The sequence below is a fragment of the Loxodonta africana genome, chromosome 7 (genome assembly GCF_030014295.1).
Source record: "Loxodonta africana isolate mLoxAfr1 chromosome 7, mLoxAfr1.hap2, whole genome shotgun sequence".
Taxonomy (NCBI): Eukaryota; Metazoa; Chordata; class Mammalia; order Proboscidea; family Elephantidae; genus Loxodonta; species Loxodonta africana.
The window spans coordinates 72651654-72677597 of record NC_087348.1 but is presented as its reverse complement, the minus strand read 5'-3'; the positions used below and the strand labels follow the sequence as shown (position 1 = coordinate 72677597).

The 25944-nt window shown below is 43.3% G+C and overlaps 1 protein-coding gene across 1 annotated transcript in view; it reads right to left on the bottom strand.

Moving 5' to 3' along the window:
* Positions 1 to 11481, bottom strand: part of IRAG1 (inositol 1,4,5-triphosphate receptor associated 1) — a 156019-nt gene extending 144538 nt beyond the window's left edge. Inside the window, 1 exon segment of the mRNA XM_003412003.4 lies at positions 11153 to 11481. Coding sequence (XP_003412051.3) covers positions 11153 to 11219 — 67 coding nt within the window. The 5' untranslated portion in view covers positions 11220 to 11481.
* Between the last annotated feature and the right edge of the window lie 14463 nt (positions 11482 to 25944).

Sequence of the window (25944 nt, the reverse complement as noted above, 5' to 3'; positions counted from 1 at the left end):
TTCAGCAAGTGGAACCTTCCCCTCCCTAATTCTGAAAAGTCAAGCTTTCTTTGCTTATGTGCCTAGGTATCTTCTGTGTTTTATAAACAGTAGGAGCCATGATTTAGGGATAATTTGCCAAGTGCTTCTGGGTCTAATGTGCCAGATACTGGAGGTCCATCACTGCATCCATCTTACTCTGCTGGCCCTGACTTCCTTGAGACTTCCTGTGAATACCAGATCTTCAGGAATGTTGCTATCCATGTGGACAGCAGCAAGGAAATAAGGCAGCTCTCCAATGCATAAACTGGTGAAAAACCCACATGCAATGGACATGATTAGTCATCTATGGCAGCATGCCAAGAATTTATTTTGCTGCTTTCTCTTTGCTTCTCCCTCTTTCATATTGGAATGTAAATATGGCTGAGGAGTTGGGAGGCTGGCCTGGGATTTCTAGAGAGCAGGACAGGAAGGTAATCACAAGTTAGTAACAATATGCATATGCATTGGAGAGACTTTTGCCCTCAGTATTTTTCCCTTCTCTAGAAGGGACCCCTACATACAAGGGATGGTTCCCCTTGGACATATCTATGCCCCCATGATCCTGTCCCCTGGTCACAATTGATTGATCCTGACCTAAGCTGGGCCTATCAGACTCTCTGTCCTGAGAACTTGGACAGAACTAAGAGCCACTGTACTCTGGTCAAGCTAGTGGTTGTGCCCTAGAGCTGTTGTCTTCATAGAGGAGCATGTATACCCAGGGAATGTGCAAGATGATCCAGTGGCTTATGGGAAGAAAATCTGAAACTGTCAAATTTTCTTTTTATTAAAAAAGTAGGAAACAAAATAAACTTTCCTCAATGTTTAAGCAGATTGAATAATGCCCTCATTCAGTCCACAAGTCAAAAGGTCACTGTCATGTCTGGTTCATGAAATGTCCTGAGGAAAGAGGGGGAATTCTACAATGCTAAGGAGCTGATGTACCCTCTCCTGTATTTATTTGCTTTCAGTGAAGTGGACCTACATCTCGTATGTGCCCAAGTAAGTGGATTAGTGGAATACATTTATCTAGTTTTAACCAAACCATCATAAAATGGGCATGTGGCTTAAAAAAACTCTTGCAAAAAAAATGTGCAGTACAGATAGTACTACTAATGAAACCACAAGTAATGCTCAAAAAATTATTTTGTAAACTGGTGGATAAAATTGAAAATTTAGTATCACAATCCAGTAAGCGCAGCCAAGGATGCCATTCTTCCAGGCCAAGGGTTCTGGGCTGGTCTTCCTCTGTCCTTTTTCCTTGCCTGTCCTGCCCCCAGATTCATTCTCTGCTCTTCTCTACCCTGAGCTCCAGAATGATCCAAGATGGCACTTATATGAAGTACCACTTGGGCTTCCTTGCTTGCTGGTTGAGTTTGGCCAGTGGACCAGCAAAAAGTAGGAGAGAGAGGTTGGGGTACGTCCTCCCCTGCTTCCTATTTGCTTCAGCCCTACATCTCTGGCAGTAGCTAGACTACCTACTACCCATTGCCATCAAGTCAATTTTGACTCATAGGAACCCCATAGTACAGGGTAGAACTGCTCCATTGGTTTTCCAAGGCTATAAATCTTTACAGAAGCGGAATGCCACATCCTTCTCCCACAGAATGGCTGGTGGGTTCATATCCCTGACCTTTGAGGTAGCAGCCAAGTACTTAGCCACTGCATCACCAGGACTCCTTAGTAGTGGCTGTATCCCTCCATAACTACAGCTCTTGCTAATTTAACCCTCTTCCCTGACTCCAGATCTCAACGGCTGCTGGTAACACTATTTCCTTCTCTTCCCCTTCTAACTAGGCTGGTAATGGCCTCTGGCTATTGCTAGTTTTGGGGTTCCTCACTATCACTTGTTGGTTCCCACACCTCCGTAAATAGTCCTTTGGTTAAAGATTCTTGAGACGGCTAAGTTACATTTGTTTCCCTGCTAGGAGTCTGATTGATAAAGTATCTCTTTAAGCCATGATGGTCATTAAAGCCAGCGATTATCCAAAGTGCCAACCCAAGATTTAACAAAATAATGAAGAATAATCACTCACATTTCACTTAATAAAGAATACAGTTTTTAGAGAAAGCAAAAAATTATTGACACTATTTTTTTAAAAAATGATTTTCAAAATATTATTTCATCTTTCTCATTTAAAAAAAGTATTTTATACATTTTATAAACTAGCATATTAGTACAGTAGTTTGAGTATGATTTAAATTAAATAAATACTCGCAAATTGGAAGTGCATGCTAAAAGAATTTTTTTTAACTTATGAGGTGCATCATCAAAAAAACTCAAAGACCTTTGGAGAAAGGATAGCAAGTTTCTGTTGCTGAGTCCCCAGCCTTGCCCTGGCTCTTGCCCTTCCAGAGACTTGGCTTTCTACTTCTTCCTTTGATTCTCTGAACTACCTTTCAATAAACCTCAGCTTTCTCTTATGTTAGCTAACATAGGCTTCTGGTACTTGGTAACCAAAGAACTTTAACCAATATAGATGAAATCTGATCAATTTCTTATGTGCTCCCTGGAGACAGGCTAGGTGAACACCACTACCTTCAGCAGTAATAACCACCATTTATAGAGCACGTTTTTACAGCAGACAAAAGAGACCCCAAAGAAAAATGCTCATCTAAACTTTCCAGAGGAGAGTATCGCATCTTGATCTCTGGGAAAGTCTTCCTGCTATGGGCAGGGATGGCTCATCAGGTGACATTCTGGCCTGGGTGAAAAAACCCTCAGGACTTTTGACCTTTTGGCCAAAATCTCCATCCCCAGGCATTTTGGTCATTGTAAAAGTTTATACCCCACCATACATTAGCATGTACACATTCAGAAATGTATACTTCAGTCTCTTGTGAGTTTGAATATCATGAGTTAGTCTCTAAATATACACTCAACTCCAGGCCACTGACCAGACTTAAGAATAGCTCCATCCTGGAACATCCCCAGACTTATGCACTTTAGGAAGGCCCCTTGGCATCCAGTCTGTCAGTTGCCACCTGACAACACTGAGCCTTATCATCATTGCCTTTCAACCTACAATAGGAACCAGTCAGACCTCAGCTAGGGAAATAGGAAAGCTATCTTAGGAAAGAAGCCCAGACAGCATTACATTCTCCCTAGAGAGTCAAATTTCAAAAGGTTGAAAATATTATGACAGAACTGCCCTTAAGGAAAGCTGAATATTTGAGGGCCCAAAATAAAGGAGTCCCATATGTTCAAAGCTAGACTCCAATAAAATAATGAATATTTATTGAGTGCTTATATTCAAGTATTTTGATACAATAATCCAATTTACCTTCATAACAACACTTTGAGCAAGTAATATTGTCATCAGCCCTATTTTATAGGTAAGGGAAGTAAGGCAGAGAGAGGTTAGATCATTCCCAAGGTCACAAAGTAAGTAGTGGAGCTGGGATGTGAACTCAGGAGGTCTGATTGGAAAACCTAAAGTCCCAATCACTACTCAGCCTACCTCTGAGGCAGACTGGGAGACATGGCAACCTCTAGGAGCTTTTAGGGCACAAACCTTGCATAGTCACAAAAAGTGACTCAAGACTCACAACTGTAGGGCACAACATTTCTTACCAATAGAATGTTCATTAATCTAGACTTGTAAATGGAGGAAGTGACTTGCTAATGCAGGAAGTGACTTGTTTAACGGACTTCTAAATAGAGAAAGGAACTTGTTAACGGACAAGGTTATTAGCCTGATAAAGAGTTTCACAAGTTGAAAGAAGACAAAAGAGAGGTGCAAAGCAGAGGAGGCCTACTGGGACAGCTGAAGAGCTTGGGCCTCTGAGCAGCATTATTGAGGGCCTTCCGAGGGCCTCCTAGGCTCAAACTGCAGGAGCAGAAACCAAGGGCTAGACATTCTCCTTTGCCCTGCTGCCCAGGTGTATAAGTCACAGGGAGCTGAAAAGGGATGGATGTCTGGAATCTAATGATTTGAGTTTTACTTTTCATTCTCTACTTACTTACTAGTTACTAGTTAGTGACCTAATCTCACTGAGTCAGTTTGCTCATAAACATCTCCCTTAGGTGGCTACAATATGGATTTAATGAGTTAAAAAAAAAAAATAGACATAAAATGCCTGGCTCATAGAACGTGCTCAAACAATGGTAGTTCCCTTTCCGTATCTTCTCTTGCCTATCTGTATAGTAACCTAGAAGAAAATCTGTTTAAACCCGTTGCCATAGAGTCAATTCTGACACATAGAGAACCTAGAAGAAGAGGGGAATTAAGAGGTCATTTGCTGCTTATCTACAGCTACAAGGAAAAACTCTTACCAGATACCTCCAGTTGGCTGCTGTTTTGTCTAACGAAGAACTTCGCATCAAACAAGACCCCACCAGGCATCTCAGGATAAGAAAGGATAAGGTTCCATCAAGTGGAAAAGCCAGGAGCTAGGGTGCCCACCTTCACGGAACTCACCTGTGACAGGCCCTGCAGCCTCAACTCTCCGACTCACACTAGGGCATGGCCTAAGTCTCACTAGGTTCATCACCAGAGGGACCAGCTTTCAACAGGACTTGGACAAGGACCTTCCTTTGGCACTATAAGGAGGACGATGCTTCTTCCCCATAAATGATTGTTTCCTTCCGTGTGAAAGGAGCCCCAAGAGAGTAATACTTTTGGATTCACTTCAGGGGAATGGCTTACGTGACTGGTGAGCTCTGAGAAATGTTAACAGGAATAGCTCAGCCCTCTTCTTCTTCCCTTTCTCTTAGGAATGAGCTGCCTACAGAAAACACACTGTTCTACTCCTCTCCATGCTCTAAGACTTAAAGGGGGTTGCCTTCATGGGGGAGGGGAGGAACTACATGGGGCTGGGAATAAGTCTGCTTAATTCAATATTAGAAAGCCTACCTGCCTGCCTGTACACTTCCAATACTAGCTTTATCAGTCATTAGGATTATATTAGACTCTGAATTCTCGGAAAGTCTCAGAACTTAAGTGAAGGAAGGGGGTGTTACTTATTGGGCCTCCTGAAAGACCCCACCGGGCACCAACAGGCAATCATCTAGAGAATAAGCCTATCACTCTCCTTGGGGCATTAATGGAGGTGAGACTAGGACCATGAATTACAGATGGTCAGAGCCTCAAACCCAGTGCAGAAATCTCTTTGATGGAATCTCTGGAAGGGGGCAGACATGGCCCAGAAATAATAATAACTAACGTTTACTGGGAGCTAAGAACAGGCACTGGGCTAAGGAATTTCGCCCTGTGAAGTAGGTGCTATCATTATCTCCATTTTACAGGAGAGGAAACTGAGATTCAGAGAGATGAAGTGCAGCTTGAGGTAATACAGAGACACAGTCACTCCAGCAGTTGCTCCTTCCACCAGGGCATCAGCTCCCCATTGTATTAATGAGGGAAAAGATGGACAACATTGAACCCACCTCTGGACTCACAATCCAGTGTTCTTTTGATCACACCGATATGAGCAAATCATGTCAAGGGTGTCTTCAGGCTTTCTTCTTCTGAAGAACCAGGAACCCTGGGCTCTCTGGAAACAGCTCCTTTGTTCTCCTGTCAGCAGTAGAACTCCCTGTGGCCTCTGTATGTCCCTTCCTTTGGCAGTCACCATGTCTTCTGTGTATGACTCATTCTCTCTCACCAGCCCACAGATCACTAGCTTTTCCTTGGTTTCACTGGGATGGCTCAGTTCCCTCCAAACCACGCACACACTGATCTCCCTGTTCATAAAATCCCAATTTCCACCAAGTCCTCTGCACAGCACCCTCACAATTTTTGTCATGTTGTGTGTGGCACCTATATCTTTAATTAATTTTTTAAAATCTAACTAGTGCTGGGCCAAAAAGCCAAGGTTGAAAGCCCAGCTCTGCCATTTACTAGCTTTGTGTTGTGTTTCTGAGCAAGTTCTTTATTCTCTGTATGTCTCAATTTTCTCAACTGTATAATAGGGTTGTTACAAAGGTACCTATTTCAGAGACACCTACCTCAAAGGGTTGCTCTGAGTACTAAATGAAGTACTGCAGGTAAAGCATTAGAGAGCACCTAGCACACCGTAAGCACTCAGTAAGTCTTAGCTACTATTGTCATTATTTTTATTTAAAAGGAAAATTTTATATCTCTACCGTAAATGGCAAAATCAGTACCACTTGCCACAAATAGAGTTATTATAAAAATAAATGAAACGAAAACAGTATTAAATTCTAGCTGTTGCCTGCCAAGGGCTCCATGCCTAAGGCCTGCTCTCGTTTTGTCAAAAAGGGAGACAAGCAAGTGTCAGAAAGATGGTAAAGACACACTCTGCTCAAACTAAGGTGACCAACTCATCTCGGTTTGCCCAGGACTTCCAGTTTTAGCACTGAAGTCCTGTGTCACTCCTCATTCCCGGGGAAACCAGCATAGTTGTCACCCTACTTCACTGGAAACTTTCTCTTTGGTCAGAAAGACTGAAAAGATTTTAAAAAAGGAGAATAACGTTCTCATGATATGATTTCATGCACTTAAGGCGGAGGTAGTACTGTACTTAAAATCATCTTGCAGAATAAGCCCCCACCTTGGGAAATATCTCACAAGCCCAGCTCTGAGAGCTGAGCTTCCAAACATCATAAACGTATGGAAAAGCCACCCCATGGTATGTGCCACTGAGAGAATGCATTTACAAAATGACCAATGAGAGGAGCACTGAGTAAACTGTCATACAGCTAAAATGACTCTATATTACATAACCATTGAAAAAATCTTATTTTTGAGGTATATTTCATGATATATAAAAGGGTGGCACAGGACCGGGTGGTGTTTTGTTCTGTTTCTTGTACATAGGGTCGCTATGAGTCGGAACTCACTCGACAGCAACTAACAATGACAGTAACAAAAGGATCCTGATAGAATGTTCAGTTAAAAAAAAAAAGCAGACTACAAAATCATCATGCAATAAGACCCTAGTTTTATAAAATATAGAGAAATATAAAGACAGGGAAGAAACCTACCATAATATCAACAATACTTATTTCTGAGTGATGGAATTACGGAGGAATTTTTATTTCTGTATTTTCTTATTTATACTCATTTCTGTATTTTCCAAGAAATTTTAACAAGAAACGTACATTACTTTTACTGCTAGAATAAAGTGCATAAAAATCATAAATTAAAAATTATTAGGAAATTTGTACACCAATATTCATTGCAGCATTATTCATAACACTCAAAGGTAGAAACAAGAGTCCATGAACAGATAAACGGATAAACAAAATGTAGTATATACATGGAGTGGAATTTTATTCTACCATAAAAAGAAACAAAGTTTTGATACATGCTGAATGGATGAGCCTTGAAAACATTATGCTGAGTGAAATAAGCCAGACACAAAAAGAACAAATATCATATGATCCCATTTATATGCAATATCTAGAATAGACAAAGGCACAGAGACAGAAGGTAGGCTGGTGGTTACCACGGGCTGGGGGAAGAGGAGAATGAAGAATTAATGCTTCATAGGAACAGGCTTTCTGTTTGAGGTGATGAAAAAGTATGGAAACAAGAAGTGGTGATAGTTGTACAACATTGCAAACGTGATTAATGCCACTGGATTTTATACTTGAAAATGGTTAAAATGGCAAATTTCGTGTTGTATATATTTAACCACAATAAAAACAAAATTAACAGGAAAAAAGTAACCAAAGTGGATTAATCCCAGCTTCGGTAAACAGTTTTTTATATGTGGCCACCTAGGAGGGAAGATTTTCTGACTGCCTGACTGATTCCCACTTTCCTTCTCCCCAGGAGAAGGCCCTGGCAAAGAAGGCAGGATCGTCCAAAGTTGTGGGCGCATGTTGCCTCTGCTAAGGCTCTGGGCCTGAAGGGCGCATCCAGTGAGGCTGCCCTGGGTTCTTGCCTGAACTCTGGGTCTGACCTCCAACGTCCATGGGACAAACTTAGAATTCTCTTTTCTTGACTTTCTCATCATTTGGACTGTGACCCTGGGACCTGGGTTACTAACTAGAGGCAGAAGGGCACCTAATGTAGTAAACACTAACTATGGACCTAGGTGGTCAGAGGTGGGATGCACACTTAGCAGCTGTGTGCCTTTGGGCATGTTGCTTCACCTCATTGAGCAGCTGTGTCCTTATTTCTAACCAAACCAAACCAAACTGTTGCCATTGAGTTGATTCCAACTCATAGCGACCCCATAGGACAGAGGAGAACTGCCCCATAGGGTTTCCAAGATGAAGCTGGTGGATTTGAACTGCTGACCTTTGGGTGAGCTGTTGAGCTCTTAACCAGTGCGCCACCAGGACTCCTCATCTCTAACATGAGAATTAAATAGTGCATGTAGCACAGATCCTGGTGCAAGGTAGGAGCTCAGGTAGTATCGATTTCCTTTCCTTTTACATGTAGCACATATACTGTATGCATGTACATTGCACACCTGTACACACATATCCATTATATACATATAACATATATGTATCTTTTAGATATACTACATGAGAACCACTTCTCCATATCCCTCCCCCCAACTCAAATAACTTCCCAAGGGGCAGGGGCAGAGTCTGGGGGGCTCCAAGCTCTCTCCTCCCATCTATCCAGGCCTCTGCTCCTCCTTTTTCAGCAAACAGGATTCCTCTGCTGACTGCCAAGTCCTAGGGAAGACAGATGAGGGGCAACCCAGTGGCTCTATGGGCCTACCCAGGAGAGGCGGTGGGGTGGGGAGGGGATGGCGAACTTGAGATTCCCACTTTGAATCCTGTCAAGCCAAATCGGAAGAATCTAATCATCTGGTACACATATATAATAAACCCAAGGCCTCGTTAAGCCACAGCACACTTTATAAACATTATGTCCGTTTATGCATTCAAAATAACTAATCTTGAGCATTTACTACACTCCCTTTATCATGCTGGGCACTGGGCACACAGTGAATGAGATGAGGTCCCTGCCCCCCAGGACTCAGTCTCTACTTGTGCTGGAGTGTGGGGTGCATGCATCCACCTTCATTACCAAAGCTCAGAGGAAAGAGACAGGGATTGTTTGGGAAGCTGAGGATCCCTATTATGTGTGGTTCAGCCCACCAGGCAAGGAACCTGGCTTCCTCTCACAGAGACTCACAGAACTTACCATGCTGCAAGTGTGAGCCCATTGGCCTCCCTGGGAATTTAGGTTCAAGAAGATGTTACACACCCCTAACTGTCCTCACCCAAGATACTATTTAAATCCCCTGCTCTGACAGTTGGTGGCTCGGTGATCTTGGGCAAGTCATTTAATGTGCCTGAATGCTGGTGTAAATGTTGCCTGTAAATCTGAGGTGAAGGTACACATGTATAGGATTGCTGTAAGGAGCACATGAAATCATGTACAGAGAGCCTTAGGCACACAGTGTTGGAACAGTTTCCCCCCCCCTCCTCCCCGCCCTCTCAGAAATGGTACTGACTGGACACCAGCAGAGCATAGTGGTTAAGGGCAAAGACTCCACAGATGGGTTATTCGGGTCAAATGCTAGCTCCTCCTTTCACCAGCTGTGTGACCGTTCTGCACTAAAATGTCCCCATCTACAAATGTGGGTGGTAACAATAATCCTTGTTTTGTATGGTAGTACAGTAGTGAGTGAATTGCTATATATGAAGGGCTTAGAACAGTGTCTGACACATAATGAGAACTACATAAGAGTCTGATTCCCCTTCCCGCCCCCAGGAAAACATGTGTATGGGGACAATTGATCATGTTGTCACAATTAGCACATAGTTATACCTCCTAGATGATTTTACAGGGCAAGCGAGCAAGAAATTTCTCTTCCAATAAATGCCCGACTTACTACCAAGCATAGAGGAAGGTACATCAGATGTGAATCCAAAAAGCCACCCCAATACACATGCACGCACATATCACTGAACCATGGAACAAACAAACATGACAACTGAATTGTCCATTCAGTTAAAAATCATAAGACACTATTCAAGGCAGGCATGTAACCTCACCTTCAAAGCTGTGTTGAGGGGCAGGAGCAATACAGACCTGGGTTGGAGCTCTAGCATGCTCCTTCTGACCTTAGGCAAGTCACTTAATGGGAGCATTCTCCTTTATAAGTGAGAGGCAAGTATGGCTCTACCTGCCTTACTGGCATGTCATAAGGATCAAGGAGCCTCTGCTTGTCTGCCCTAGTTGGGACAACAATCAGGTCTTGACTCCCTAATGCTCTCCCAGCCTGACAGTCCTAGGCAACTTCCTTCTTTTTCCTGCAAGAGACTCAGGCAAGCCCTGGGACCACTTTAATTTCCCCAATAAGCTGCCCCAAGAGTGTCGAGAACAGCAGCTGCCGAACTCTGGGGGGCTGACGCACTGGCCAGGGGTCTCAGACCCTGTGGTGCTGTTTACGCAAACTTCAGAGTCTTTCTGGGCTTTTAAAACTGTTTACTGGGCAGGAGGAAGCAAGACAGCTGGTGCCTCTCTCTGGCCTGTGGTTTCCACCGGCCTTTCCTTTGGAGAAAGCCAACCTGAGTGTGGGTCACTCTGGAAACAGTTTCACCACAGAGCCTCTGAGGGTGAGCCGCACTTAGGGCACAGGCCAAGGCTCATGTACCCCTCTAGAGAGCAGGTAAATGGCACAGGCTGGCAAAGCTGGAGACAGAAGGAGAGTTGAGGACAGAGCATAAAAATGGGGTCTGAACCCAGAACACAGGATAGACAGGGCAGGAACAGGGGCAGGGGCAGGATCAAGGATGGAGACAAGGATGGGGGGGGACAGGGTTCAAGGCAGGGGGCAGATGGGGACAGAGACAGGTACAGAGTGAACACAGAGGAGGGCTGGGGAAGGGGTAGCAAGCGGTCGGGAGAAAACCAAGTATTCTGAGACCCCTCTTACCCCAGAGGGGCTCACAGGAAAGCTAGGAGTAGGGATCTCCAGTCATAATCCACCTTTTCACCCTAACCTGTGCATGCTTCCCAACAGCTAGCAAAAGGAGCATGATTTAGTTAAGATTGACAAGATTCACTTTTACTTACAAATTAAAACAGCAGTAATAAAAATACTCAAACTGGAATGCCACCCAACAAAGCCAACTCCCCTGGAAAGTTAAAGTTAAGCACCCCATCCCAGCACCCTGTACCTTTAAGGAGAAGGGTTCCCTCTGCTTCCCCACTGAAGAGGCAGGTTATTCTCCGATATAGCAATTACTTACCTAAAATTGAGTTATTCCCCTTTCCTCCTCTGGCCAGCCTCTCTTCACTCTGGGGAGCTTTTACCATTTAAGGTCAATGTTACATCTGGCTCTGGAGCTGAGAAGCCTCTCTCTGGCTGTTGAGTCTCGGCCGCCCGCCTCCTCGAGAGGGGCTGGGACTTAGAGCAGCAAGTTCCTCAGGGAGCCCCCTCTAGTCAGGCTCAGGGGGCTAATGGAAGGGGAAACCAACCCGACTGGCCTCAGGGCTCAGGGTAGGCTGCATCTTCGAGACAGCAACTTGCCCTGGGTCTCTCCCATGGGCACCCACATGGCAGATGGCAGTGCCCATGGGCAGCAGCTCATGCCGCTGGTCACTGTCTCTGGCCAGGCAGGGATGAAAAAGACTCTGCAGATCCAGTTCCCAGCCTGGAATCTCCAGCAAGCATGTGAGCCTGGACAGGACCCTGGCCCGGTGCCAGGAGAAACTGGGAACATTTCCTGTCTTGGGGAGCTGGGGGCGGAGGCTGCTCCCACCTTAAACCCTTGGTATTACCAGAGGGAAGGGCCTGGAAGATTCAGCTAATCCAAGATCTGGCAGCGGCCCCAGGCGCTGCAACTCCTGCTCCTTTACTGAACAGCCAGTGGTTTTAACGCTGCAGAGCCTCAGTCTCCTCATCTAGATAGTGGGAATAACAGTGATAATACCTAACTCAACAGGGCTGGTGATAGTATTAAATGAGACGACATGGGAGTGACTAGCACAATGCCAGCATCTCTTCATCTCTTAAGTGTTTCCTGCCCCTGCCCAGACACAGGTGAGGAAGGGCTGCGTCTCTCCTGCCAGTCCACACTCTATCCATACTTGTTCCTCACCCACCTCAGGGGCAGTGCCCACCTGGGACCAAGATCATAGAGTTCCAGTCTCAGGGCAAGCCTCATGGGGTTCCAGCCACCCTCTGGGGTTAGCGGCTTTACAGAACAGCCCCGGACAAAGTGCCAGATAAAGTATAGGCTGCCCCACTAAATTTGAATTTCAGATAAACAACAAATGCCTTTTAAGTACAAGTATGTTCCATGCAATATTTAGGACATAAGAAAAAAAAAAAAAACCTAAACCCGCTGCTGTTGAGTCAATTCCAGCTCAAAGCGACCCTTTGGACAGAGTAAAGCTGCCTGATAGGGTTTCCAAGGAGCAGTTGGTGGATTCCAACTGCTGACATTTTGGTTAGCAGCCGAGCTCTTAACCACTGTGCCACCAGGGCTCCATTTGGGACATGCTTACACTAAAAAAAAAAATTTGCATGGGACATACTTATACCACACTCAAATGTTTACTGGAACATAAGCTAGAATGTAGGCTCATGAGAGCCGGGATTTGTATTTATTTCATTCACTGCTGGGTCCCCAGTGCCTAAAAGAGTGCCTGGCACAGAGCTGGTACCTAATAAATATCTATTGAATAAATGGGCTATTGTGCAACTTTGTTTAAAATGGTTCTACACGTAACCTGTTTACATATATTCAAAGACTATTGACTCTTAACTGGAGAGCAGGGGAGAGGAAATCACTGCTTGTTAGGAGAGAGATTCTTTAGGGAGTGGAGTTCATGCTGTATGTTGTATTAACGAATACTTGGTTCTTTTTCATAGATGAAACCTGAGGAGGCTGTCCTAGGTACTAGTCACGCTTTCGCTCAGATGTCCTCACCTGTCCGTCTGCTGGGTACAGACAGTCACCAATAAAGCTGTATAACAGTAATGAAGAGAATTGCAGTCTAGGGACTAGAAGGAATTTACCAAACTCTTTAGCATTGTTTCTCCAACTTCAGTGTGCATTTAGAATCCAGGAGTATGAAGCTCCCTGGACCCCTCTCAGAAATTCTAATTCATGAATCTGAAAAGGCACCCAAGAATCTGCATTTTAATCAAGGACTTCAGATTCTTAGGTAGGTAGCTCCGGGGACCCTACCTTGAGAAATGTTTTCCAAAGGTTGATCTTGAGAAATCAGCACAGTTGTTAAGGAAGCCAGAGGCTGGAAGAGAGCTTAGGGCTACGCATGCTTGTGAGTGAATACATGTCTTTTTGTGTGTGTGTGCGTGTGTGTACAAAAAAATCGTATATCAAGCACCTACTATATTCCAAGCACTGTATTATATGTTTTACAGAAAAGCATGTTTGTATCCTCACAAGTGCCCTATGAAATAGAAGTATTATACTTTTCCTTCAAAAAGGAAACTGAGGCTCTAAGAGATAAATGACTTGCCTGATGTTTCACAGCTCAGTGCCGCAGCATAGATGTGAATTTAGGTATGTTGGCATAGTGTCTCATCTTCAGCCAGAGTTTCCTAAACTGAATTTCATGGATGGCTTGGGGTAGGGTTGGTCTCTGAGCTGTCTGAAATTGTATGCAAAACAGCGTGATTTGTGTTCCTCTCTGATAGAGGCCCATAGCTTTTATCAGTCTCACAAAGGGCTTACCAAAATAATTTTTTTTTAAATCACTGAGTTAACACAGAATTCATTAAAACACATTGCTGGTGGGTGTGTAAAACAGAACAAGCTCTATAGAGGACAATTTGGCACTATTAAGATTATAAAGTTCGTATCCTTTGACCCAATTCCACTTCTAGGAATTACTCTACAAACACACTCCCACACTTGGAAAATGACAAATGAATAAGATTATTCATTGCAGCATTGTTTATAAAGGCAAAAGGATTGGGAACAACATAAATGTCCATCAGTTGGGGGCCACAAAAATGGATGGGTGCAGCCGTAACAAAGGATGAGAAAGCTCTTTGGGCACTGATATGAAAAGCCTCCAAGAAATATTGTTAAATGAAAAAAATTACAGAACAGAATCTATCAAATGCTACCATTTGAGTGAAAAAAGAAATATATATATATGTAAGGAGCCCTGGTGGCGCAGTGGTTAAAACACTCGGCTGCGAACTGAAAGGTCAGAGGTTCGAACCCACCAGTGGCTCTGTGGGAGAAAGATGTGGTAGTCTGCTTCCATAAAGATTAAGCCTTTGAAATCATATCGGGCAGTTCTAATCTGTCCTATAGGGTCACTATGAGTCAGAATTGACAACGGCAATGGATACATATAGAAACATACTTATATTCATGCATACACACAGATACATATGTGTGTAGGCACAATCTCACTAAAATTAGCACAAGATTGAATAACATTAACATTAAATGCCCATGGGAGAGGAATTAAGTGGCTGGGACAAACACTATCTACTGAAAACCTTTTTATATATTTAAAATTTTGAACCATCTGAATGAGTTATGTGTTTACATTTATAAATGATAGTAAAACAAAAGCATTGCCATGAACAGGTATTTAATCAATTCACCTTCCAGCACTGCTTCCTCCAAGAGTTGAAGTGTATTGGCTTGAGCCTGACTAAAAGTAATTTTTTTTTAACTTTTAATTTTGAGAGTAATTACTGATTCACAAGAAGTTGCAAGAATAGTACAATGAATTCCAGGTATCCTTCACCCAGCTTCCCGCAATGGTGGCATGTTAAATTGCTGTAATACAACACCAAAACCAGGAAGCTGACATTGGTATATCACTGTTAACTAGACTACAAATCTCATTCTAAAGGTTAGTTTTTTAAATATAACCTTCTCATAGCTTATTCAGTCAAAAAGTGTTTATTGAGCACCTTTAGTGTGCTAGACATAGTGCTGGACAATGGAGATGTGGAAGGGACATCTAAGACCCATCCTCAGACCTGTCCCTGCCTCCATGGTACATAGACTAGTGAAGGCGACCTGTTACTCCAGCGGGAATAGCGTCATAGAGGCCCGGGACCCAGTAATGCACAACGAGTACTGACCACAGCTCTAAAAAAGGAACTGTGTCCCTTGCTGTCCTGGTCATGGAGCTTCACAGCTTGCCTGAAAGCTGACTTTTAATCCTTAAAAGAGCATGAGCAATTACTCGGGCTATATTTATCCTTGTTCCTGGAGCCACACAGGGATTTGGCCTCGCTGTACCAAAATCTTCAGCTCATCACTCATTCCCATTGGAGACAATCCTGTGTCCTTAGCATAAAAGCCATGGGCCTGTGGAGGTTCACTGGCATACAGCTCGGGAAGGCTCTCCTGACAGACCATCTGACCCAAGGCCAAGGAAGAAGTTTAAAAGTCCCAGGCAAAACACATATCCTAGGACAAAGGGAAGCCAAGTAAAGAGAAGTAGCTTCCTGCCAAAAACACTGCCAGCTCTGGGATTGATTGCTAGGATGAACTCACTGGGAGTTTTGACTTTCCTGTCCCTTTTAGACTCAGGGACTCTGTATATGTCCAGCACCAAGTAGGCCCTGGATGAGTAAGTGCAAAAATAAATGGCCAAATCAGCAGGAGCTACATCCAGGCAACAATGACAGCTGTCATTTCCTGAGCACGGTGCTCGGCACTGTGCCAGCCACTTTACATATATGGTCTCATTCTGTCCTCACCAAACCCATGTGATGTTAGGCTTTCACCTCCATGGCACAGATGAAGAAACTAAGACGGACAGGTCAAGGATCTTGTCATTGTCTTGCAGTTTTTAAACAGGTCTTTCTGACTCTGAAGTACTGTGGTGTCTGGTTGAAGATAGCAGACTTCTCTTCCTCCCATGATCTCATTAAAGTGATAGCAAAGGACTGTTTTAAAACGAATAAGTCCTTAGCCATAAACAGAATAGGAGGAAACCACGAGTGAACACATTTCTAAAGCTGGCAAGAGGATGGAGGAGTAATATTCATGAAGCAGGGAAAAGGAGGCCTCAGCCTAGCCCTAGATGACTCACAAAGAAAACCAAGAAGGAAATTCATCCACTCTGATGCCCTGAGAGGCTCTGGGCTTGAGAAGCCAAGCATATAGGGATGTATTAAAAGTTTATGGACAGAAGAAGAGGAGAAAAAAGAGCTAACTCAAGTAATTTTTGTACCCAGCATTTAGACTAGATGCCCTCAGGCTAAAGTCACAAAGCGCCGTAAACAAATATTGAATAGGTTTCTTTTTCATAGACAAGGCTAGCAATTCTGAAAATACTTTCTGTGTATTCTAGGATTGAGCAAATTAGTAAATAAATTATGGATAATGAAAGTCAAGTTTCTCACTGTCAGAGGGAGTTACAAACATCGAAAAGGGTAGAAATAGAATGAGTCATGCAGTCTTGCATTTAAATTGTAGATACTGGGGTGAACTAGATGCACAGATACATAAATACACCAATATAGATGTATGTGGGTGTGTATATGTAAACATAAACATGTACACGTATTTATATTTAGATACCTACATACATGTACGTTTGTGTACACAGACATACATCTATTTCCTAACTCTGTCCGCTGGGAGAGCCTGGAAGTAATGAAGCCCCAGTAGCAATGAGGGCATTTAGCCCCCAGATCTTGGTTTATAAATACCATTCTCCAATAAAAGGAACCAGGGCTTCTCGGAGAAATGAATGATTCTAGGCTGGGACAGGGAAAGTACAAGACGACCCTGGAACACCTTATTGTGTAAGAAAGTAAGGAAGTGCTTCAAGGATGATGGAGACATGTCAAAAGGGCACAGGAGCCACTTGAAAAAGTTCCCATTGGCCAAATCTGAGACAACATAAGCATCAAAATTACAAATGATGTTAAAGAATTATAACCCACTCTTTTTTTTTTTTAGATAAAATAAGAATCTATGAGTCCATACTGACATAAACAAATAAAAGAAGAGAAGGAAAAGCTCTTCCTTGTAATAAATGTAGAAGAATGATGGAATTAGAAAAATTACCGTTTTGCAACCATTGTACTTAATAATTGATTTAGGCAAAAATAACCAATAGATGCTAAAACTTACGGCTTCAAGTTTAAGGAATAACAGGATATTCACATAGTCTCAGAATATCTCCCCACAAAATATCTCCCTGTCTTAGTTATCTGTTGCTGCTCTAACAGAAACACCACAAGTGGACAGCTTTGACAAAGAGAAATTTATTTTTTCACAGTTTAGGAGACTAGAAGTCCGAATTCAGGGTGCCAGCTTCAGAGGAAGCTCTCTCTGTTGGCTCTGGGGCAAGGTCCTTGTCATAAATCTTCCCCTGTTCGAGGAGCTTCTCAGCACAGAGACCCCAGGTGCAAAGAACGTGCTATGCTCTCGGTACTTCTTTCTTGATGGTATGAGGTCCCCCTGTCTCTCTGCTCAATTCTCTCTTTTATAACTCAAAAGAAATTGGCTTAAAACACAATCTAATCTTATAGACTGAGTCCTGTTTCATTAACATAACTGTTGCTAATCCCATCTCATTAATATCATGGATATAGGATTTACAACACAGGAAAATCATATCAAATGACAAAACGGTAGACAATCACCCTATACTGGGAATCATGGCCTAGCCAAGCTGACAGATATTTTGGGGGGGACACAATTCAATCCATGACACTCCCCTTTAATCATAAAGAGGGAAAATAGTAACTTTACAGTGAAGAAACCTGACAGATACCACCATAGCCAAGTGAACAAAATTAACATAACAGTAAGGGGACAAATTGTACCTCCTGAAGGGATGCAATAAGAATACAGCTTCACTTCTGTGACATTCTTGCTAAAGATGCACAATCTGAATCAAATCATAAGGAAACATCAGACAAACCCAAATCTAACAAAATAACTGGCCTGTACTCTTCAACAATGTCAATGTTGTGAAAGACAAAGATCAAGGAGCTGTTCGAAATGTAAGAAGAAAAAAGAGATTGTAACAACTAATTGCAACAAATGACCCAGGTCTTCTTTTGCTTTAAAAGTCATGACTGGGACAATTGGCAAAATCTGAAGAACACCTGAAAGAGGCCGGAATCAACTCGACAGCAATGGGTAGACTGTGAGAGAATAAACTTATCTTAGTTAAAGTCACCCACTGGTGGTATTTCTGTGACAGCAGCACTAGATAACTAACACAGCTCACCTGTAACCTGGGCTTACCCACATCCATTAGAGTTTTCCATGGCTCACATATAAAATGATATTTGTTCTGCACACAGGGGTAAATTGAAAAGGCTGTTCATGACTACCAGTGGTCAGTTAGGGATTCTGGTGGCCCCAGACCCCACCAACATACCACTTCAGCTTAACTGTACCCCATTCATAGACACCCCCCTGCCCCAGAATGCTGGAGCACACCAAAGAGAAACTCTGCATTAGACACTTGCCACTTGGTGTTAGGATTTGTCTGCTTCCCCTACTTGGTTGTGAGGTCCTCAAAGACAAGGACCCGGGTGGTGCACCTCTGCAATAGTAACAACAGCCAATGACAACAATGATACATTGAGCATCTACTTTGTACTAGGCACAGTACTGAGCCCCTCATGTGGATAATGTCATTCAATCCTTAATAAACACCATGAAGTAGACATATTATCAGTATCAACTGCATCCCACCCTAAATATGGTGAAACGGAGGCTTAGGATGCTAAGTTACTTGGCCAAGGTTACCAGCTGTCAGAAGGCAAGCCTGGATTTTAATTCAGTCAGTTGACTCCAGAGCCAGCACCCAAAACCACTACCCCTACTGTCTCCTTGTACTATGGCCCAGGACCTAGGTTGGGGGCTATTCCAAAAACATTGGCTGAATTGAGCAGGGAAAAATGAAAGAACCAGTGGTGGAAGGCTGGGGAGACCGGGTCTAGGTCTTTAAGGAGAGATTTTGAAATAGGCTGTTCAGCCATATTGAAAACCACAATCAACACCCCTTCCCCCTCTCTTTGTCTTGCTAACCACAAGCTTGTTTTGAGCAGGAAGTCGCAGCAGGTAGTGGCTCTGTCCACTGACTAGCCCTAGCTACACCTTGAACCATGCACAGGTTGAAATCACATCCTTCAACTTACCCCCCCCCCCACCCGGCCCCCAAATATAGGCATGGGAGGGCTAAAGGCAGAAAGTTCCCGGTACCAAACCCAATTCCCTGACACCGTTGGAAACAAAAAGCTCCCCAGTCCCCTTAGTCAGCGAGCACATGACCTTATGGTCACTAGACCCCACGTGCTCCTTGTATGTGCAGACAATAAACTTGCCACTTTCTGTTTCCATTGCAATCAGTGTCCGTCTTATTTCAATCGGCTAATAAGACAGGACAAGAACCCGAGTGGCGTTCGGTTGCAATTTGAGCTCACTTATGGATGAGAAAAATGAGTCAATAGTGAGGAGGAGGCTGAAAATGAAGGGAGCATCGAGAACACCAGAAACAGGAAGGGTATGGTCCAGGAATCCAGGATGCTAGGTGCCTCATCCTTGCTAAGAAAGAGGAGAGCCTCCAGCCACAGCCAAATTGGGGACCTCAGTGAATAAAGCCAATGGAATGTGCCTGCTGGGCTGTGCAAGATTCCTAGAGGAGACCACTACCAGGCCTGCTCATGGAACGATACAGCAAAGCTGGGGAAGACTAGAAGATCTAAAAAAGCTCAAGGGAAGAGAGGTCTCTGCAGCCTGGAGTAGTCAAGAAGGGCTTCATGGAAAGTGTGGGAACTCAGCTGGACCTCAGTGATGGACAGAATAGGGAAAGTCAAAGGAGGAAGAAGGAATTCAAGGGTGAGCTCCAGGGGTAATGGGCTGTGCTGGGCCAACATGGCCAGAATGTGTGGAGAAAACATTAGGACTCTCCAAATCGCAAAGAATAGAAACCAACTCCAGCTGGCTCAAATGTAAAGGGGGCTTGTGCCAATGACAACTTAAGCCTCATAGAACTCCAGGACAGGAGAAGTACATCCAGACCTCAAAGAAGCAGAAATCTGTTAGGAACTTAGGCCCTTTTCTGGCTATCTGTTTAAGTGTATGTATCTCTCTCTCTTCCACAGTCCATGTGGTCTCTCTCTGCTTCTTTCTGTGTCGCTCTTCCTTTTCCTCTTTACTCTTGCTTTCTCTACACATTCACTTTACTATGTCCCAACATGGCCTCTCAACTCCAGCCCCCCACTCATCCACCCATACAATTACTTGACAACTGTTTTTATGTCTCCTGTTTCAGATGCTCAAAAGAGAGAATCTGCTATTACAAATCTGACCAAGGTCTAATCTCTAAAATCTACAGGAAAACCCAACACTTCTACAACAACAAATAATCAATTAAAAAATGGGCAAAGGAAATGAACAGACACTTTACCAAAGAAGACATTCAAGCAGCTAACAGACATAGGAGGAAATGATCACTATCACTAGCCATTAGAGAAATACAAATCAAAACCACAATGAGATACCATCTCACCCCAGCATTACTGGCAGGAATAAAAAAAACAGGAAATAACAAATGTTGGAGAGGCTATTGGGAGATTGGAATTCTTATGCACTGCAAGTGGGAATACAAAATGATACAACCATTTTGGAAAATGATATGGTGCTTCCTTAGAAAGCTAGAAACAGAAATACCATATGATCCAGCAATCCCACTCCCAAGATTTTATCCTAGCAAAATAAGAGTCATCACATGAATAGACATATGCATGCCCATGTTCGTTGCAGCATTGTTCACAATAGCAAAAAGATGGAAACAACCTAGATGTTCATCAACAGATGAATGGATAAATAAAACTACAGTACATACGCACGATGGAGTACTATGCAAAGATAAACAACAATGATGCATCTGTGAAGCATCTCACAACTTGGATGAATCTGGACGGCATCATGCTGAGTGAAAGAAGTCAATCACAAAAGGACGAACATTGTATGAGACCAAAAATAACCAAAACCCTTTGCTGTCAAGTCGATTACAACTCATAGCAACCCTATAGGATAGAGCAGAATTGTCCATAGAGTTTTCAAGGAGTGCCTGATGGATTTGAACTGCCAATCTTTTGGTTAGTAGCCGTAGCTCTTAACCACTGTACCACCAGGGTTCCCTGTATGAGACCACCATTATACTATAAAAATTCATGAAAAGGTTTACACACAAAAAGAAACAATCTTTGATGGTTACGAGGGAGGGGAGGGGTGGGGATGGAAAAATACTAAACAGACAATAGATAAGTGGTAACTTTGGTGAAGGGAAAGACAGTATACGATACTGGGGAAGCCAGCACAACTTGTACAAGGCAAAGTCATGGAAGCTCCACAGATACATCCAAACTCCCTGAGGGACTGAACTTCTAGGCTGAGGGCTTTGTGGACCATGGTCTCAGGAGACATCTAGCTCAATTGCTATAACATAGTTTATAAAGAAAATGTTCTACATTCTAGCTTGGTGAGTAGAGTCTGGGGTCTTGAAAGCCTGTGAGCAGCCAACTAGGATACTCCACTGGTCTTACCCCTTTGGGAGCAAGGGAGAATGAAGAAAACTAAAGATACAAGGGAAAAATTAGTCCAAAGGACTAAAGGACCGTAACTACCACAGCTTCCACCAGACTGAGTCCAGCACAACTAGGTGGTACCCGGCTACCACCACTGACTGCTCTGACAGGGATCACAATAGAGGGTCCCAGTCAGAGCTGGAGAAATATGTAGAACAAAATTCTAACTCACAAAAAAAAGACCAGACTTAACTGGCCTGACAGAGACTGGAGAAACCAGTCCCCCAGACACCCTTTCAGCTCAGTAACAAAACCACTCCTGAGGTTCACCCTTCAGCCAAAGATTAGACAGGCCCATAAAATAAAACAAGACTAAAGGGGTAGTTGTTCGGACAGGACAAGGGGATACTGATTGGTTTAAAGTCAGGAAAGGTGTGCATCAGGGCTGTATTCTTTCACCATACCTATTTAATCTGTATGCTGAACAAATAGTACGAGAAGCTGGACTATATGAAGAAGGATGGGGCATCAGGATTGGAGAAGACTCATTAACAACCTGTGTTATGCAGATGACACAACCTTGCTTGCTGAAAGTGAAGAGGACTTGAACCACTTACTAATGAAGATCAAAGACCACAGCCTTCAGTATGGACTGCACCTCAACCTAAAGAAAACAAAAACCCTCACAACTGGACCAATGAGCAACATCATGATAAATGGAGAAAAGACTGACGTTGTCAAGGATTTCATTTTACTTGGATCCACAATCAACAGCCATGGAAGCAGCAGTCAAGAAATCAAAAGACGCACTGCATTGGGTAAATCTGCGGCAAAGGACCTCTTCAAAGTGTTGAAGAGCAAAGATGTCACCCTGAAGACTAAGGTGCGCCTGACCCAAGCCATGGTATTTTCAATTGCATCATATGCATGTGAAAGCTGGACAGTGAATTAGGAAGACTGAAGAAGAATTGATGCCTTTGAATTGTGGTGTTGGCGAAGAACACTGAATATACCATAGACTGCCAAAAGAACGAACAAATCTGTCTTGGAAGAAGTGCAGCCAGAATGCCTCTTAGAGGCAAGGATGGCAAGGTTGTGTCTTACATACTTTGGACATGTTGTCAGGAGGGATCAGTCCCTGGAGGACATCAGGCTCGGCAGAGTACAGGGTCAGCGGAAAAGAGGAAGACCCTCAACGGGGTGGATTGACACAGTGGCTGAAACAATGAGCTCAAGCATAACAATGATTGTAAGGATGGTGCAGGACCAGGCAGTGTCTCGTTCTGTTGTACATAGGGTCGCTATGAGTCAGATCCGATTCGACGGCAGCTAGCAACAACTACAACAAAGGGGCACACCAGCCCAGGGCCAAGGACTAGAAGGCAGGTGGGGACAAGAAATCTGGTAATAGGAAACCCAAGGTTGAGAAGGGAAAGTGTTGACATGTCGTGAGGTTGTTAACCAGTGTCATGAAACAATATGTGTACTGAGGGTTTAATGAGAAGCTCGTTTGTTCTGTAAACTTTCATCTAAAGTACAATTAAAAAAAAAAAAAAGTTTAAAAATAAAATGTAGAAAAAAAAAGAGAGAGAGACTCTGACCAGCCTAGACTCTGTTCCAGCCAGGCATGTTCAAGCCAAGTCACGGGCTGCCTTTGGGGCAGATGTCTCTCTCTGATCAAATAGTCACACCTGGGGCCATCTGATAGAATGGCCCTCTCCAGAGACTGTGGGTAAAACACGCAATACAAGATGTCACAGACTAGGAGTAAGGAAAGGACTTCACATTTGCCAAGCACCAGCTATGAGCCAAGAACTGTGCTAGGTGACCTGTGTCACACCATTTAATGGCTCAGTGAGATGGATTTTATTATCCCCATCTTACAAATGAAGAAACTGAGGCTAATAGAAGTTAAGCAACTTGCCCAAGGTCACAAAGGTAAAAAATGGCTGAGCTTGAATTTAAATCAAGGTCTGTCCAACTCCGAAATTAATTCTTTTTCCTTGGGACCACTCTGCCAGGAAATTGTGAGTATTATAGTTGAAGACAACTTCACAGCAACTAACAACAACAAAGGAGCTTAGTCTAAGAAGACCACAGAGGTCCACCAGTCTTACATCCCATCCCACCTAGAGGTATCTGCTATAATAGACTTTTGTAATGTTTTTAAGGCCCCTTATCTCTGAGGATCTAGTAAAAAGCTATGGACCTTCCCTCCAGAAAACATACACATTCACCCACACAATTTGACATGCACATACATGGGATTTACAGACCTCCTAAAGCCTATCTACTGGCTCCCACTTAAGAATCTTTGCTCTGCAGCACCCCTGACTATTGATCATTCACCCCCTACTTGAATGCCTTCAGGGAGAGAGAATTAATCACTTTATATGGCAGACCATTCCAACAATAAAAAGCTCTATGTAACTTCCTCTCCATAGGTTCCCCCTTTTTCCCTGTGGAGAAGTGCTGAACCAGTCTTCCTCTTTACCTGGCAGCCCTTCAAATATTTGAAGACAGTGATCACGCTATACCCAAGTCTCCAGCCTAGGCCAAAAACCTGTTTGAACTCTCATCCCATACTTGTTTCTCCCCACTTAGCCAAAGTCCCTCTCACAATGAAATGCCCAGAACAGTATAGGGGACTTTCAGTGTCATGCAACCAGCAGCCTCTTTATTCAGAGGATTTTGATTTCTTATAGCCAAGAAACTAGACCTGTTTGAATTCAACTTACTACTGTGTTAGCATTTGTAACAGCCATGTCATTACTTGGCTCATAAAAAACTCATGGTCCACTGAGACTTCCAGATCTTTATCACAAGAGTTGAGCCATCCCCACCTTGCTCCCTTCTAAACCATTCTGAGTAATAGCATGGTCTCAGTCTGTTCTTCAAACACAGGGTTTTAACGCTGATGCCATAACACAACAGACTGTTTATCTCAGAGAAAGGGCCAAATCTTTCTTAGGGTGTCTCTTCTAGCTTCATATAGTTTTTCTTTTGGATGGAAAAGAGGAAGAGATGCAAAACAGAAAAGGATTTTTGAGGTTTGCAAGTTGACATTCCACCATTAGGTTAATGCTAACAAAAGCTCAATTTGACTAATCCTGAGAGGAACTTGATCTCCAGATACACTGGACTTCCTGGTTCAATGCCTGTACCACAAAGCCTTATTCCACAGCCTAGTTTGGTGGTTTTTTTTTTTTTTTTAAGACTTTAAAGTTTCAAAGATCACATATTACTTTATAAAGAGCAAGCCCAAAAGTGGTTTACAGGCAGCTTTGTTCAAGTGAAAGCTAACTGAATTAAACAGAACAGTCCCCTTTCAAAGAGACTTTTTTTTAAAGGAAGAAATGCATTTGTTCCTCCTCATCTCCCTGAAGTCTAAACACTGCAGTGCCCCAGAACTGAGTCCTCAGACCTAGATTCTTTTCTATCTATGCTCACTCCCAAGATGATCTTATCCAAGCTCATGGTCTTAAATACCATCTATATACTGAAGACTCTGAAATGTTTTTGCCCAGCCTGGACTCCTCCTCCAAACTCTGAAGTCATATCCCCAACTGCCTACTCAACACTTCTGCCTGGGTGTTCCATAGGCATCTTCAACTTATCACAACCCCCACCCCTATACCAGCCCATTGGTGCTGGATCTTCCTTCCATCTTCTCCATTTCAGTAAATGGCAAGCCCAACCTCTAAATTGCTCAAGCACAAAATCTAAGAGTCATTCTTGATTGCCCTCTTTCTCCCCACCCACCCCACATACAATCTATCAGAAAATTCTGTTGACTCTGCCTTCAAAATCTATGTAGAATCCTACTACTTCTTACCACCTTCACCGTTACTACTGTGCTCTAAGCCACTATCATTTTTGACCATGTAATCATCTCAATAGCCTCCTAACTGCTCCCTTGCCCCGACAAGGCAGGTGGGAGAGGGATTCTTTTCATTTATGAATCAAATCACGTCATTCCTCTGTTCATAAACCTCCAATGAATTCCTGTCTCACTCAGTATAAAAGGCCAGTATCTTGTGCATGGCCTAAGAGACCCTACTTAATTTGACCCCGGTCTCTCTGACCTCATTCTGTCTCACTGACCTCCTCATCCTTCCTCCCAGGTCAGGTCTGCCTCTGGGCTTTTGCTCCCATAGTTCCTCTACCTGAAATACTCTTCCTCCAGTTATTATCTGTTGGGCACTCCCTCCATTCTTTTGAGTCAAACATCACTTTATTCAGGGACTCATTCCATGACCATAATCTAAACCATTATCCTCTACTCTGTGACTCTCTTTCCCCTCTTTTATTCCTTTATAGCAATTATCACTATCTGTTATATACTTGGAAACCCTGGTGGTGTAGTGGTTAAGTACTACGACTGCTAACCAAAGGGTCGGCAGTTTGAATCCAGCGGGCACTTCTTGGTTCTACTCTGTCTTATAGGGTCTCTATGAGTCGGAATCGACTCCACAGCAAAAGGTTTGGTTTTTGCTTTTGTTTTGTTATATATTTGTTTGTTTAATA